The 10,863-nt window shown below is 41.7% G+C and overlaps 1 protein-coding gene across 6 annotated transcripts; it reads right to left on the reverse strand.

Annotated features, from left to right (window-relative positions):
• Nucleotides 1–218: 218 nt before the first annotated feature.
• zc3h11a (zinc finger CCCH-type containing 11A) lies at nucleotides 219–10,863 on the reverse strand. Of its 6 annotated transcripts, none has more exons than XM_083771547.1 (20): nucleotides 10,779–10,863; nucleotides 9,111–9,177; nucleotides 8,854–9,002; nucleotides 8,653–8,772; nucleotides 8,086–8,209; nucleotides 7,811–7,993; nucleotides 7,529–7,603; nucleotides 6,515–6,697; nucleotides 6,328–6,405; nucleotides 6,029–6,127; nucleotides 5,593–5,655; nucleotides 5,349–5,411; nucleotides 5,066–5,128; nucleotides 3,743–4,345; nucleotides 3,529–3,617; nucleotides 3,360–3,416; nucleotides 2,676–3,240; nucleotides 2,299–2,471; nucleotides 1,942–2,159; nucleotides 219–1,556 (listed from the first exon to the last, which is right to left on the reverse strand). In XM_083771547.1, the coding sequence occupies exons 3-20, from the start codon at nucleotides 8,905–8,907 to the stop codon at nucleotides 1,349–1,351; spliced, it is 3,018 nt and encodes a 1,005-aa protein (XP_083627673.1). In that variant the 5' UTR covers nucleotides 8,908–9,002; nucleotides 9,111–9,177; nucleotides 10,779–10,863; the 3' UTR covers nucleotides 219–1,348. The 6 variants fall into 6 exon arrangements, with proteins under 6 accessions (XP_083627673.1, XP_083627670.1, XP_083627668.1 ...); XM_083771544.1 differs by having other exon boundaries at nucleotides 3,743–3,971; nucleotides 4,047–4,345; nucleotides 9,111–10,851; XM_083771542.1 differs by having other exon boundaries at nucleotides 9,111–10,851.

Raw genomic sequence — 10,863 nt, forward strand, 5'->3', positions numbered from 1 at the left:
AGTGGGATGTAGGACGTCATTGGAATGGGTTTGTGGCTGGATGTACTGCATGCATGTATTGTAGACACACGTAGGCTATATCCAACTCTTGCAGGCAATCGCTATCTCATCTAGCCGTTTGTCAGCTCTCTACACTTGGTCTGACAATTCTTGTCTTGTGCATTTGTTGTGAAAGATGTTTCACTGATCCAATGAAATGATTGACATTCAATAAACAATTACTCAAAAGCATTTTTATATACACAGCAACTTACATTACATTGACAGTAGGTCATGGGAAAAGTGTAGGAACAAGCCATGTATGTACAGAGATCAATAGCTGACCTTTTCTTTTTCCACATTGATCAGTAATGGTTAAACATGGATGCTGGTATGAACTATGAACTTGAAGTCAAACGTGTACAGTACATGACCAGAACATGATGCAAGATCTATTAAACAGCTGAAATGGTCCCTGAGTTCTTTTCATCTCATAAGACCAGAGAGCACTTTGTTACAAAATGTATCACAAAAGCAGTGACATTATGGCTGTTGGATAAAATAATGATTTCAAGATTTAATTTCTCTTACACATATACATTTTATGACAATATAAAGTCGTACATAAATTAAAAGAAAGTTAAACAAGCAAAAATGTTGATCTGTCAATCATCCAAAGCGATAGAAGTAGATCGAATATTTCATAATATTGAAGTGCCTAAAAACTCACAATAGGCTCATGTTCTGACCCCTAATGTTCTCTTTAGCACATCACAAAATCACTATTCAAAATACAACATTTAGTCAGTCATATCTTAGAACCATGAAACTACCAACATTTGAGATGGTTTTCCACTTGTCATGCCTAGTCAGAGACGGGAACACAGTGTAATGGGGAGTTTTAGTGGCGCAACATGATTCTTGCTTGGCTTGTTCCGCAGTTGTTACACAATCCATTTGCTTTGCATACACAGTATACAATTTGGTTTAATTCTGCAACAATGACACTTGATTGAACACCAGAGTGGTAAACATCTCAGGTTAACAGAGCTTGTTTTCTTTCAAAGATTCAAAACTATAAGTTACCTGAGTCTTTATAAGATCTCCAATTCATACAGTAACTGGTATTACACTCTGTCAAAGACTTGGAAAGAAGAATGATGTCCATGAAGAGAAAAAACAAAATGGTGAAGATCAGATAATCATTGTGCAGAAATAAAATAAAATATTTAAGAACGTCTATATTGTCTGACGGTGAACCACTGGGGAGATCCTTGTTTTGGAGATCAATATGACAGACAAGCCACATTGACTATGGGAGGAGGGTGGTGAAGAAAGGCAAGGATTTCAGGAGAGTCATGGATGCCACTCAGCTGTCGATCATCTCAGTCAGCTCTTGAAGCAGGTCGTCCTCTCCCATGCCGTGGTCCATGTCGTCCTCCAGGTGGTCATCTGTGAACTCGTTCATCAGCTCTTCAAAGTCGTCCACTGCAGAGGTGGATGTTGGAGACAGCACACGGGACGGAGCCAAACTGGGTCTACGCGACTTTGACTGGGTCGGAGACTTCATTATGGGACTACAAAAAAAAAAAAAGAAGAACCGGTTATTCATCGGTTTTCATTTGATTTGATTTAATTTTGGCCATTGCTTCTTAACCCATTCTGACCGGGCACCCATTTTGGTGTCAGCATCATGTTATGCTTTAGCTATTGAAAAATAGCAGATCTACAAGCTCATATCGCGCCACCGAGTGGAGCGATACGAGCTTGTAGGTCTGCTATTTTTGAAAAATCGAAGAACGACTGACATTTTTAGAATCTGATCTCAGGTCAGAATGGGTTCATCAGGACCAGTGTGTGTCCGGCGGAAACCTCGTATGAATCTGATCTCAGGTCAGAATGGGTTATACTATGAGGAGGGTCCAGGAATGAGTAATTCATTTGATCCATCTCATGCTTTACCTTTGAGGGAGGTTACAGGTCTCTCTGGCTGCACCTGTAGAGTTGCCAGCAGTGTTGGTAGGCAGGACTTGGACAGGGCTCTTCTGCTGAATTACAGGGACTGCCTGGAGGTCCTCTCTTACTGGGCTGGTGTCTGGGCCAGAGCTCAACAGGCTAGTGGAACTCATGGGACCAGCAGGGCTCTGTTGGGTCTCAGCACTCGAGGACAAAGGGGACATCTGACGACAAAATAAGAATGAATTATCTTTTCTTCCTCTACTCTTTATAGCAAGCAGTGTGGTTGCAATACATTTTATAGCACCCTTCATACAACATTGCAATTCAAAGTGATAAAGTAATAGATAAAATAAAATCTACCTCTCTCCGTTTGTAGGGCAGTTCCTGCGCTGGTTCCTCCATAGCTGTGGATGCGCTGTTCAGAGGTTTGACTGCAGCTACAGCTGACCTCCCTGCTGCCTTCCTCTTCTGACCTGGTTTCACCTGTGCTGCAGGCTTCATCACAGAGGGCTTCACGTTCAATTTTGGTCTCACTGGAAAGCAAGCACATGAAAGAGTCAGGGATATAAAATAGGTGGTATAATTTATTTAAAAGTGTGGATAATACAATACATGCATTAAATAAATATGTAATGGTCATAGACTTGGCTGCCACATGACGTCATTTCTCGTTCTCGTGCCCCTCAAAAGTAATTTGCTGTTCATCTTAAGTGTGAAACAAAGATGCATCACTGTACCTTTGGATTCTGTAGCCTGTCCAAAGCATTTCTTCTGAGCCTCAACAGGGGACTCTTCTGCGGTGGGACCCTGAGAATCCTGTCCTCGAACCTGCTTAGATAACATAGCTGGTGGGGAGCTCCTCTTCCTCTTGCCTGGGGAAACCTTGGAGCCATTGGTGACACTGTGGGAGGGGGAGTTTTCTTCTGCCTGCCGGGGCGGAGAGCTCTGCTTTAGAGAAGCAGACGTTTCAGCTGTAGTGGCAGTTTCAATGCTGCATATGGGAGAAGCAGGCATAGATTTAGGGGCAGCAACTTGGTGAATAGGGGGCTTTGTGTCGTGGCTGGGGGCATCGGAGGCCGGAGATGAAGGTGAAATGGTGGACGCCATCCTGGCTTTAATAGAAATGTTTCTCTTAAGGGCAAGCCCTGTGGTCTGTTTTTGACATGGTTCTGCCTCAGAAGAGCTGTCCGATTGGCTAGTAGAGGAAGCCGGCTCTTCCATTTGCTGCTTGCGGAGCCGCTTCTCACGCATGATCTCATCAAAAGTCTTAACTTTAACATCATTGCTGGAGGCAGGGTTGGTCTGAAAAGCCAAAAGCAGAACAAGATGATTTACTGTCAAAAGGAATATAAGGTATCCATTGTACACATCAGAGGTTGTCAATAGTTAAGTTATCTGTAATTTAGTCGTCAGGTCATTACCTCAACGGCAGCAACTTTAACTGGTTTGACTTTATTATTGCTGGAGTCAGGGATGGTCTGAAAAGCAGGAGGATGATTTACTGTCAAAAGGAATATATGGCATCCACCGACTGTACACATCAGAAGTTGTAAATAGTAATCTGAAATGTACATGATGTCAGGTCATTACCTCAGCAGCAGCAACTTTAACTGGTTTCTCTGTCATCTCTGCAGTCCTCCGTATTGTCATGCTTACAGCTGAATCATTTGTATTAGAAACTGAAGAACATTTAGAAAAGTGAAAATGAGCATGCAATTCGAGTCACAGCAGAAAAACAGAGAATGGTGTGTTTAAAGTGAAACACACAGTGAGCATAAACTCAGAGCAAACTCAATTGTCTTACCAGGAGAAGCTGGTTTAGTGATGCGCAGTAGACGTGGTTTCTTTGCAGGGGCCTCATCGGAGTCAGAACCCTTCTTGTTTTCAGGCTCTTGCCTCTGATGTGCCTGCATTCTAGCCGCCTTCTCTCTGCGGATCTCCTCAAGGGTCTTAACTCTCACCCCAGCAGCAGGGGAGCCCACTGGGCTGGGCACATCCATTTCCAGGCTTTTACTCTGGGCTTCTTCTTGAGCCTGCTTTGCCTTCTTCGGGGGTTCTTCTTGAGCCTGCATTGCCTTCTTCTGGTCTTCTTCTTGAGCCTGCTTTGCCTTCTTTGGACTGGAGGAGGCCTTCCTTTCCAGCTTCTGTTGTTCCTCCTCCTGCCACTGCTTCTTCTTGGCATGGAGGATCTCAGAGAAGGTCTTGACAGATGCAGGTTGGACAGTGATGGTTCTCTTAGTGCCTTTAGTGGCTTTGGTGATGGTCGAAGTCATGGCAGCGGGACTGTCCTTCCGTTTTTCAGATTGCGACTTTGCTTCCTTCTGACGTCTGATCTCACGGGCTTTGATGCGGATCTGCTCAGAAGAACCCTTCCTTGATTCAATGTTGGCCTCAAGTATTGGGATCGCTAGAAGAAAAGTGGAAAAATGTTACATAACTTGTTGATCGGTATCAATATGGGAAAGGACACATGCTATATTAAGTATTTAACTGAATGTTCTATAAGCTACAGTATATAGACAGTACTTAATCCATTTAGACCTGGTGTAACCTATACATTGTTATACCTTTCATGCGGGAAGGTACCTGTGTGTCTCATAAACATTTGTGTCTCATATAGACACACACACACACACACTGAAGGTTTTCAGAAAACGTTAGGTTTTTTTAAGAATCTGCCACAGGTCTAAATGGGTTGAGTAACCAAGTCTGACGTCACTTCCGTTACCCTCCTGGGTTGTAGTTGTTTTACCTATTCTAAATCATGTCAAAAAACAAAACTGAGTCTAGAGCTTTTACTTGTATGAAATTGAAGCATCTATTGATTGATGTTCCATTTTATCCAAGGAGTTAGAAAATAAACAACCTAACCACTTAATCTCCCATTACGGAACTCACAGTGGAAGTAACTTCCTAGTTGGCCAACAAAAATATGGCATTCCTCTAGTACACCTTTTCTAAAAGGAGCTCAACTTACAGATGCATCAAACTCAGCTGAGCAGTGACCAAGACGATTAAACTCTAATTCTGTATATTATATTCATAATATGACCATGTTATGAGATTAAATGAGTGAATGAACTAAAAGGAAGTTATATCAAAGGGGTGAGCTCATATAACTTTGTACCTGGTTCAGCAGAAGCAACAGGCTGAGTTGTCAATCCAAGTCTTTCTCTCATAGGCTTCACAGCTTTAGGATGAGAAATAAAATTAGTTTATCTCAGCCCATTAGTCCTCTTAAAAACAGATCAAAGCGCAAATAACAGAAATCTCAGAAAAGAAACGACAACCTAGTAGGGATGGACATTGACAGATGGATTTCACACCCGCAAACATTCCATTGGAAATATGCATTGAAAAATGAGAACCCACGGTCAAAGTAACTTTTGGGTTTGGATAGAACTTTGTACCTGGTTCAGTAGAAGCAACAGGCTCAGCTGTCAATCCAAGTCTTTCTCTCATAGGCTTCACAGCTTTAGGATGAGAAATAAAATTAGCCCATTAGTCCCCTTAAAAACTGTCAAGAGCTGTACAATGAATGTGGTGAGTGCTGGATAATGCCAAATATTCATATGACATCTCCTTGGTTAAGAGATTAAATGAGTGAAGTAAACTAAGTTGTTTGTGTCAATGGGTTTGGATAGAACTTTGTACCTGGTTCAGTAGGAGCAATGGGGTCAGTTGACATTCCAAGTCTTTCTCGTATAGGCTTCATAACTATAGGAGAAATAGAATTTGTTCAGCTCAGTCCTATAGTCCTCCAAAAACATCAATCTCAAAGAACAGAAATCTGAGAGGAAACTCTGCTGTGTAGGCATGGGCAAGAAAATCTGACAACATTTGTGATTTAGGTTTTACTTTTGTCTTGTTCGTTTTTGAAAAATAATCTGACTTAAGTATAAACTTTTAATTATTATTCCTCCCAAAAAAGGTCCACGGGCAAGATGAAGCCCCTGAACCAGGATTTAAGAGAGGGTATTTTCTATCCTTCTGTAATGGTCACTCAAGTCACAGAGACTCGAGTGAGCAAAGCTTGAAGGAAAATAATTCTGAGTCAGTTTTAGTGCCCTTAAAACGCCTTTTGCGTTACCTTTCTGAGGGGCCAGCATCATGTCTTCCTCATCAACAACTCTACCAAGACGCTCAGCAAGACTACGTTTGAGAGGCAGCTCTCGTCCAGTGTGGGCATCTACGCAAGTAAGACCATTGGTCAATACTTTGCCGGTTGTGAGCCAGTTACTCTATATATATATATTACACTGTACTGACAAATGTTATGCACAATATTGTTTAGAATTACTATTCTATGGCTCAAAATACATACTGTATATATTCTTTTATAAAATGCCACAACGGCATTTTATGTAATTATTATAGGAATGTATATACCATTGTTGAACATCTTCTTTCCAAGCCTTTCAGCAATGCAGCCTCTGGGTTTTCCAGGTTCTTCAAAGATAACAGGGTCTAGTGGAAAAGAAGTGTCAAATACCACAACTTAAGTACATTGTAAAAGAGATTTATGTGAACACCAGCAAATTAACATGGTCATGTGTCCCAAATAATTTATATGTACCATCTGCAACATGATGTAGGGCTGGGCGACTGAACAAGCGGAAGTTCTCCTTCTCTCCATTGGTCCTCAGGGCTGTAGTGTGAGGTGATATGACAGGATAGCCTGTCCTCTTCATGCTGGCCTTCAGAGCCTTCCTCAGTCTGATCTCCTCCAAGGTGCTCACCCCAAAGTTCAGGCATTCACCTGTAGACAAGATGTCACATGACCATAACCCATTTAGGCCTGACGTCGAATAAAAAAGTTTTCTAAATCATGACAATTTTCTGAAATTTGAGGCACATTTTAACGATTTTCAAGAAATGGCAGACCTACAAGCTCATAGCGCGCCACTCGGTGGTGCGCTGAGCTTGTCCTTCAGATGAAGGTTATATGCATCCCATCAAAATAAAACATTAATAACAAAATGGCTTGTGGCTTTCATGTGTACACATACATGTACTCAAATGTATTGTTTTTAAAGCATTGTATATGATAAGGATAGGATAAAAACGAAGCGCTATGCTTCAGCCTATGCCTTTTTTTGGTCATTTGTGTGTCATTTGGAGGGACAAAATTTGACATTTAGATTTCTGATAATGTTCTTGTTGTAAATCCACATTTTGTAAACAAGGACTTGGTTTATCCCAGATGGCTACTTTTTAATAAAGTAGTAATATTCAAATATACCTGTGTGCAATCCACTTTAGATTTTTTTTAGTCAATTACATAACTCCTTGGATCAGCATCTGTTATTGTTCACTGGGTATGAGTGCTACCTTTTTATATTTTATTTAAGTGTTCTTCTCGACAGGTTCAGAGCCAAGGAAGAAGGCCCTGAAACAGGTTTTCAGAGAATTACTTTCATCTACCCTTCTGTAATGGCCACTCAAAACATATGCAGTCTCCAGTGGGCAAAGCTTGAAGGGACAGCGACATTTATTTTTCTATGTCTTCAAAAACAAACTTCCAAAACAAAAGTATTTGTTCATGCGAGTCGACTCAACAGTGATGCCCAAGCCATGGCTTAAATCTTACCCGAGCTGGAGCCTCCTGTCTGTTTCCTGGGAGAGGTTAGTTTGGTTCCATCCTCCCCCTCCTCTGAGAACTGATCTGTAAACACAGATTAACACCAGCTGAACAACTACTTTGTGGTAGAGTGCATAGTCTGCCTTTGCTATTATTTCATGCCTATAAATGACATCCTCTCTACAAAAAAATAAAATAGTGTCCCTCAACAGCAAGCTGTCATTTTAAGCAACAATGATTCTGATGAGAACAATCCATTTCTTACTGAATAATAAGGAACCAGGTTCTTACCATCTTCATCTTCGTCGTCATCTGCTGGATTGATTACAACGGGTGGGTGGGTGGGGCTTGGTACATTCTCCTGAGTTTCTGCCTTTATCACTCCTCTGAGCTGAGGATTGGCTGAAGTCGGCAGGGGGGCAGGGGGAGGAGGAGCTGGTTCCTCATGGATTGGCTCTTCCATCTTTCCTTGAACTATAAACAAGTAATTAGATTATCCTTCTGCAAATCTGACACCAGCACAAGGTTCTCCAGGAAACTGCAGCTGCAATGAGAAGTCAGCTCACCTATATCGGGTGCGACATACATGCCGTCTATGTAGCGGGGTTTCTCGTGGAAGAAGGCACAATGGGGCTTCTGACAGCCAGCAGGCTGAGTCTCCCAGTAACAGGCAATCACCTTCCTGTTTTTCTGTTCAGGACAGAAGGCATAGAGGCATTATCAAAACTGAAAATGTCTAAATAAGCCCTTACATTCCACATATAAAGAGGTCTAAAGATATCGTTAGAAACCTCATGGCTCTGAACAAATGATTTAACGTAGGCCTGATTGACAATGGAGGCACAGAGGTGAAGACAGCTTTAACAAAAAACAGATATTGTAGTGACTTTAACAAGCTATAGCTATGCGACCAAGTCCCAGTAACCTTTCAACATGACATTGCTAGAAATAGTATAATCTTTTAATTATTATTCCTCCCAAAAAAGGTCCACGGGCAAGATGAAGCCCCTGAACCAGGTTTTAAGAGAGGGTATTTTCTATCCTTCTGTAATGGTCACTCAAGTCACAGAGACTCGAGTGAGCAAAGCTTGAAGGAAAATAATTTAGTGCCCTTAAAAGGCCCTTTGCCTTACCTTTATCTCCATATGGCGGAACATGCAAACTTTGCGGTAACAGCGTCCGTCTTGCCAGAGGGAGCAGACCGTTTCATTGCCCATAGCTGCCTCACAGTGTCTAAATGGGCAACTGTCACCCTGCAAGAACAACACCATTATTCACCTTTTCACCACTCATTCCACCACAAAATAGGTGCAACTAACAGAAGCTTCACATACTTTAGAGCAGGTGGAGTAGTAAAAGAAGTAGCAGTCATCTCCGTGGTCAGTCATGCCTAGGCTGGTACACTTCTTGATAGGCGGAGGTGGTGGGAGTGGCAAATATTTTCCTCGGGGGATTGTTCTTTTCGGGCCCAACAGGATACTCCCTGACAATATGTAACATACGGTTTACAACTCTGACTGGCATGGCACTGTATATACGGGTCTGTTCAAGTCGTTTCAAGACCCCATATATAATTAACTGTGAGGCGTACCTGAGATGGCTGAGAAGAGATCCCCCCTTCTTGGCGCACGTCTGTTAAGGTGTATCCTTGATGAGTCCTGAAGGAACACTTGATCCATGAGATAAGAGGGAAAGAGGGGTGGGTGGGCCAGAGACACTTGCTGTCCTAGGACATCCCTTCTCACACCTTTAGCAGACTGCTAAACATTACACATGGGTGGTGCAACAGTGTCCTTTAGGGATTCAGGTTTCCTTTTTTATTATTTTTTATTAATGGATGGAACTAATAGGAGAAAATAAGAGGGGGACAGAAAAGCCAGGTATGGAAAAACATCTTCTCTGAATGGGATCCAAAAAGATTAGAGGAACTAGTGGCGTGACAAAAAAATGGCATAAACGAGGGGTTCAGGGAAGAGAAAAATCTTCAGTTTCTTGTGGTGGTGGCTTTGGTGGTGTGTGGAGATGCTGTGTAGTTGGTGGAATTACGTGGAGTTGGATGCCAAAAAAGGGTAGAAAATTGGGCTTCTAGATTCGACTTGTTTAAAAAGAAAAGTAAAAAAAAAAATCTTCAGGGATTTGGGGAAAACTATCCACATCCAGAGATCCCCACAACTGGCCAAGAAGCTGGTTTTTAACCCAGTTGTGGCTAGGCAAAAACCCGTCTTGGTGACCATGTGACCTGTGTGCTCACACCATGTCCTGCATGAAGTGTGACCTGCACTGACCTGTCTCCGATACCTATAGATCAAAAACAAACACACTCCACGGAAACTGAAAAGGTTGTTAGGACAGACATTTGTTCACACAATCAAATAACAACAGTAATGTTTCATTCAAACATAACACCATCAGACAAAAAGCCCATCACTAGAGGACCCTTTGCAATGGCTTAAAACAGTGTTCTGGCAATTGGGATTTCAGTGAAAATCCCCATCAGAGTACTGTAGCTTTATGTCATTGTTTATCCATTTCATGTATGTAATTCAGAATAGTGGATAATTAAGTTAAGTGATCTTGTGTAGTATTCTTGTATATAATCTAACGTCTTTGTCAATTTCGCTACACACTGAGGCCCTCTGCCTCACTTCCATATGAACAACAGACATTCGTCTAATACTCATCGTCGGCTGCATTGTTGGCAGAGATTCAACAATAACTGCGGCCATGTTGTTACTGTTACTGATTTTCTACTATATATATATTTAACTTCAAATAAAATAAAGTCAACAGAACAGTCTACTAGGCAGCATGATAAAGCCCAACAGTAGAGACTAGGCAACACGTTTAGTTTAACCTAAGAGAGTTGACATTTCTTAAAGAGCACGTAATCCAGTTATACAACCGCGCCAACGACTGTTACGTTTCGTAACAGATACATTAGTAAGTGAACGCTTTCTTTCTGGCCTGGGTGTCACCACTATAACTAGCCATCGTCAATTTAACAATAAGTAGTATTAAACATCAAATAATACGCGTCGTTATTATGTAAAACTGCAGAATATGTTTGTTATTACAGCTAACGCAGGGTTGAGGCCTAAACGGAAGGGCCTCCGCTCCTTGTGCCTAAAAGCTAAGCTAACTGCTAAAAGCAGTAATCACTCAGTCAATCTAAAGACTAAAGTACAAGATTATCTCACACTTTCTATTCTAACACAACACATGTAGTAAATGTGTAAAGTCAGCGTTTTGTGCTCATTACCAGTATCACATAAAAAGCTTAAAAATGTGCAGAAGGTAGAAAAGTACCCGTCCCAGTTTCTTGATAGTCCACTCCTCACTCGTAA

The sequence above is a fragment of the Protomyctophum parallelum genome, assembly GCF_964188405.1.
Source record: "Protomyctophum parallelum genome assembly, chromosome: 8".
Taxonomy (NCBI): domain Eukaryota; kingdom Metazoa; phylum Chordata; class Actinopteri; order Myctophiformes; family Myctophidae; genus Protomyctophum; species Protomyctophum parallelum.

Excerpts from the sequence above, each read along its gene's own strand:
- zc3h11a (XM_083771542.1), bottom strand. The coding sequence starts at position 9,198 with ATGGATCAAGTGTTCCTTCAGGACTCATCAAGGATACACCTTAACAGA. Across the intron at positions 6,698-7,528 it reads GACAGGAGGCTCCAGCTCGG|GTGAATGCCTGAACTTTGGG; the intron begins GTAAGATTTAAG and ends TCTTGTCTACAG. Across the intron at positions 3,241-3,359 it reads TTAAAGTTGCTGCCGTTGAG|ACCAACCCTGCCTCCAGCAA; the intron begins GTAATGACCTGA and ends TTGGCTTTTCAG.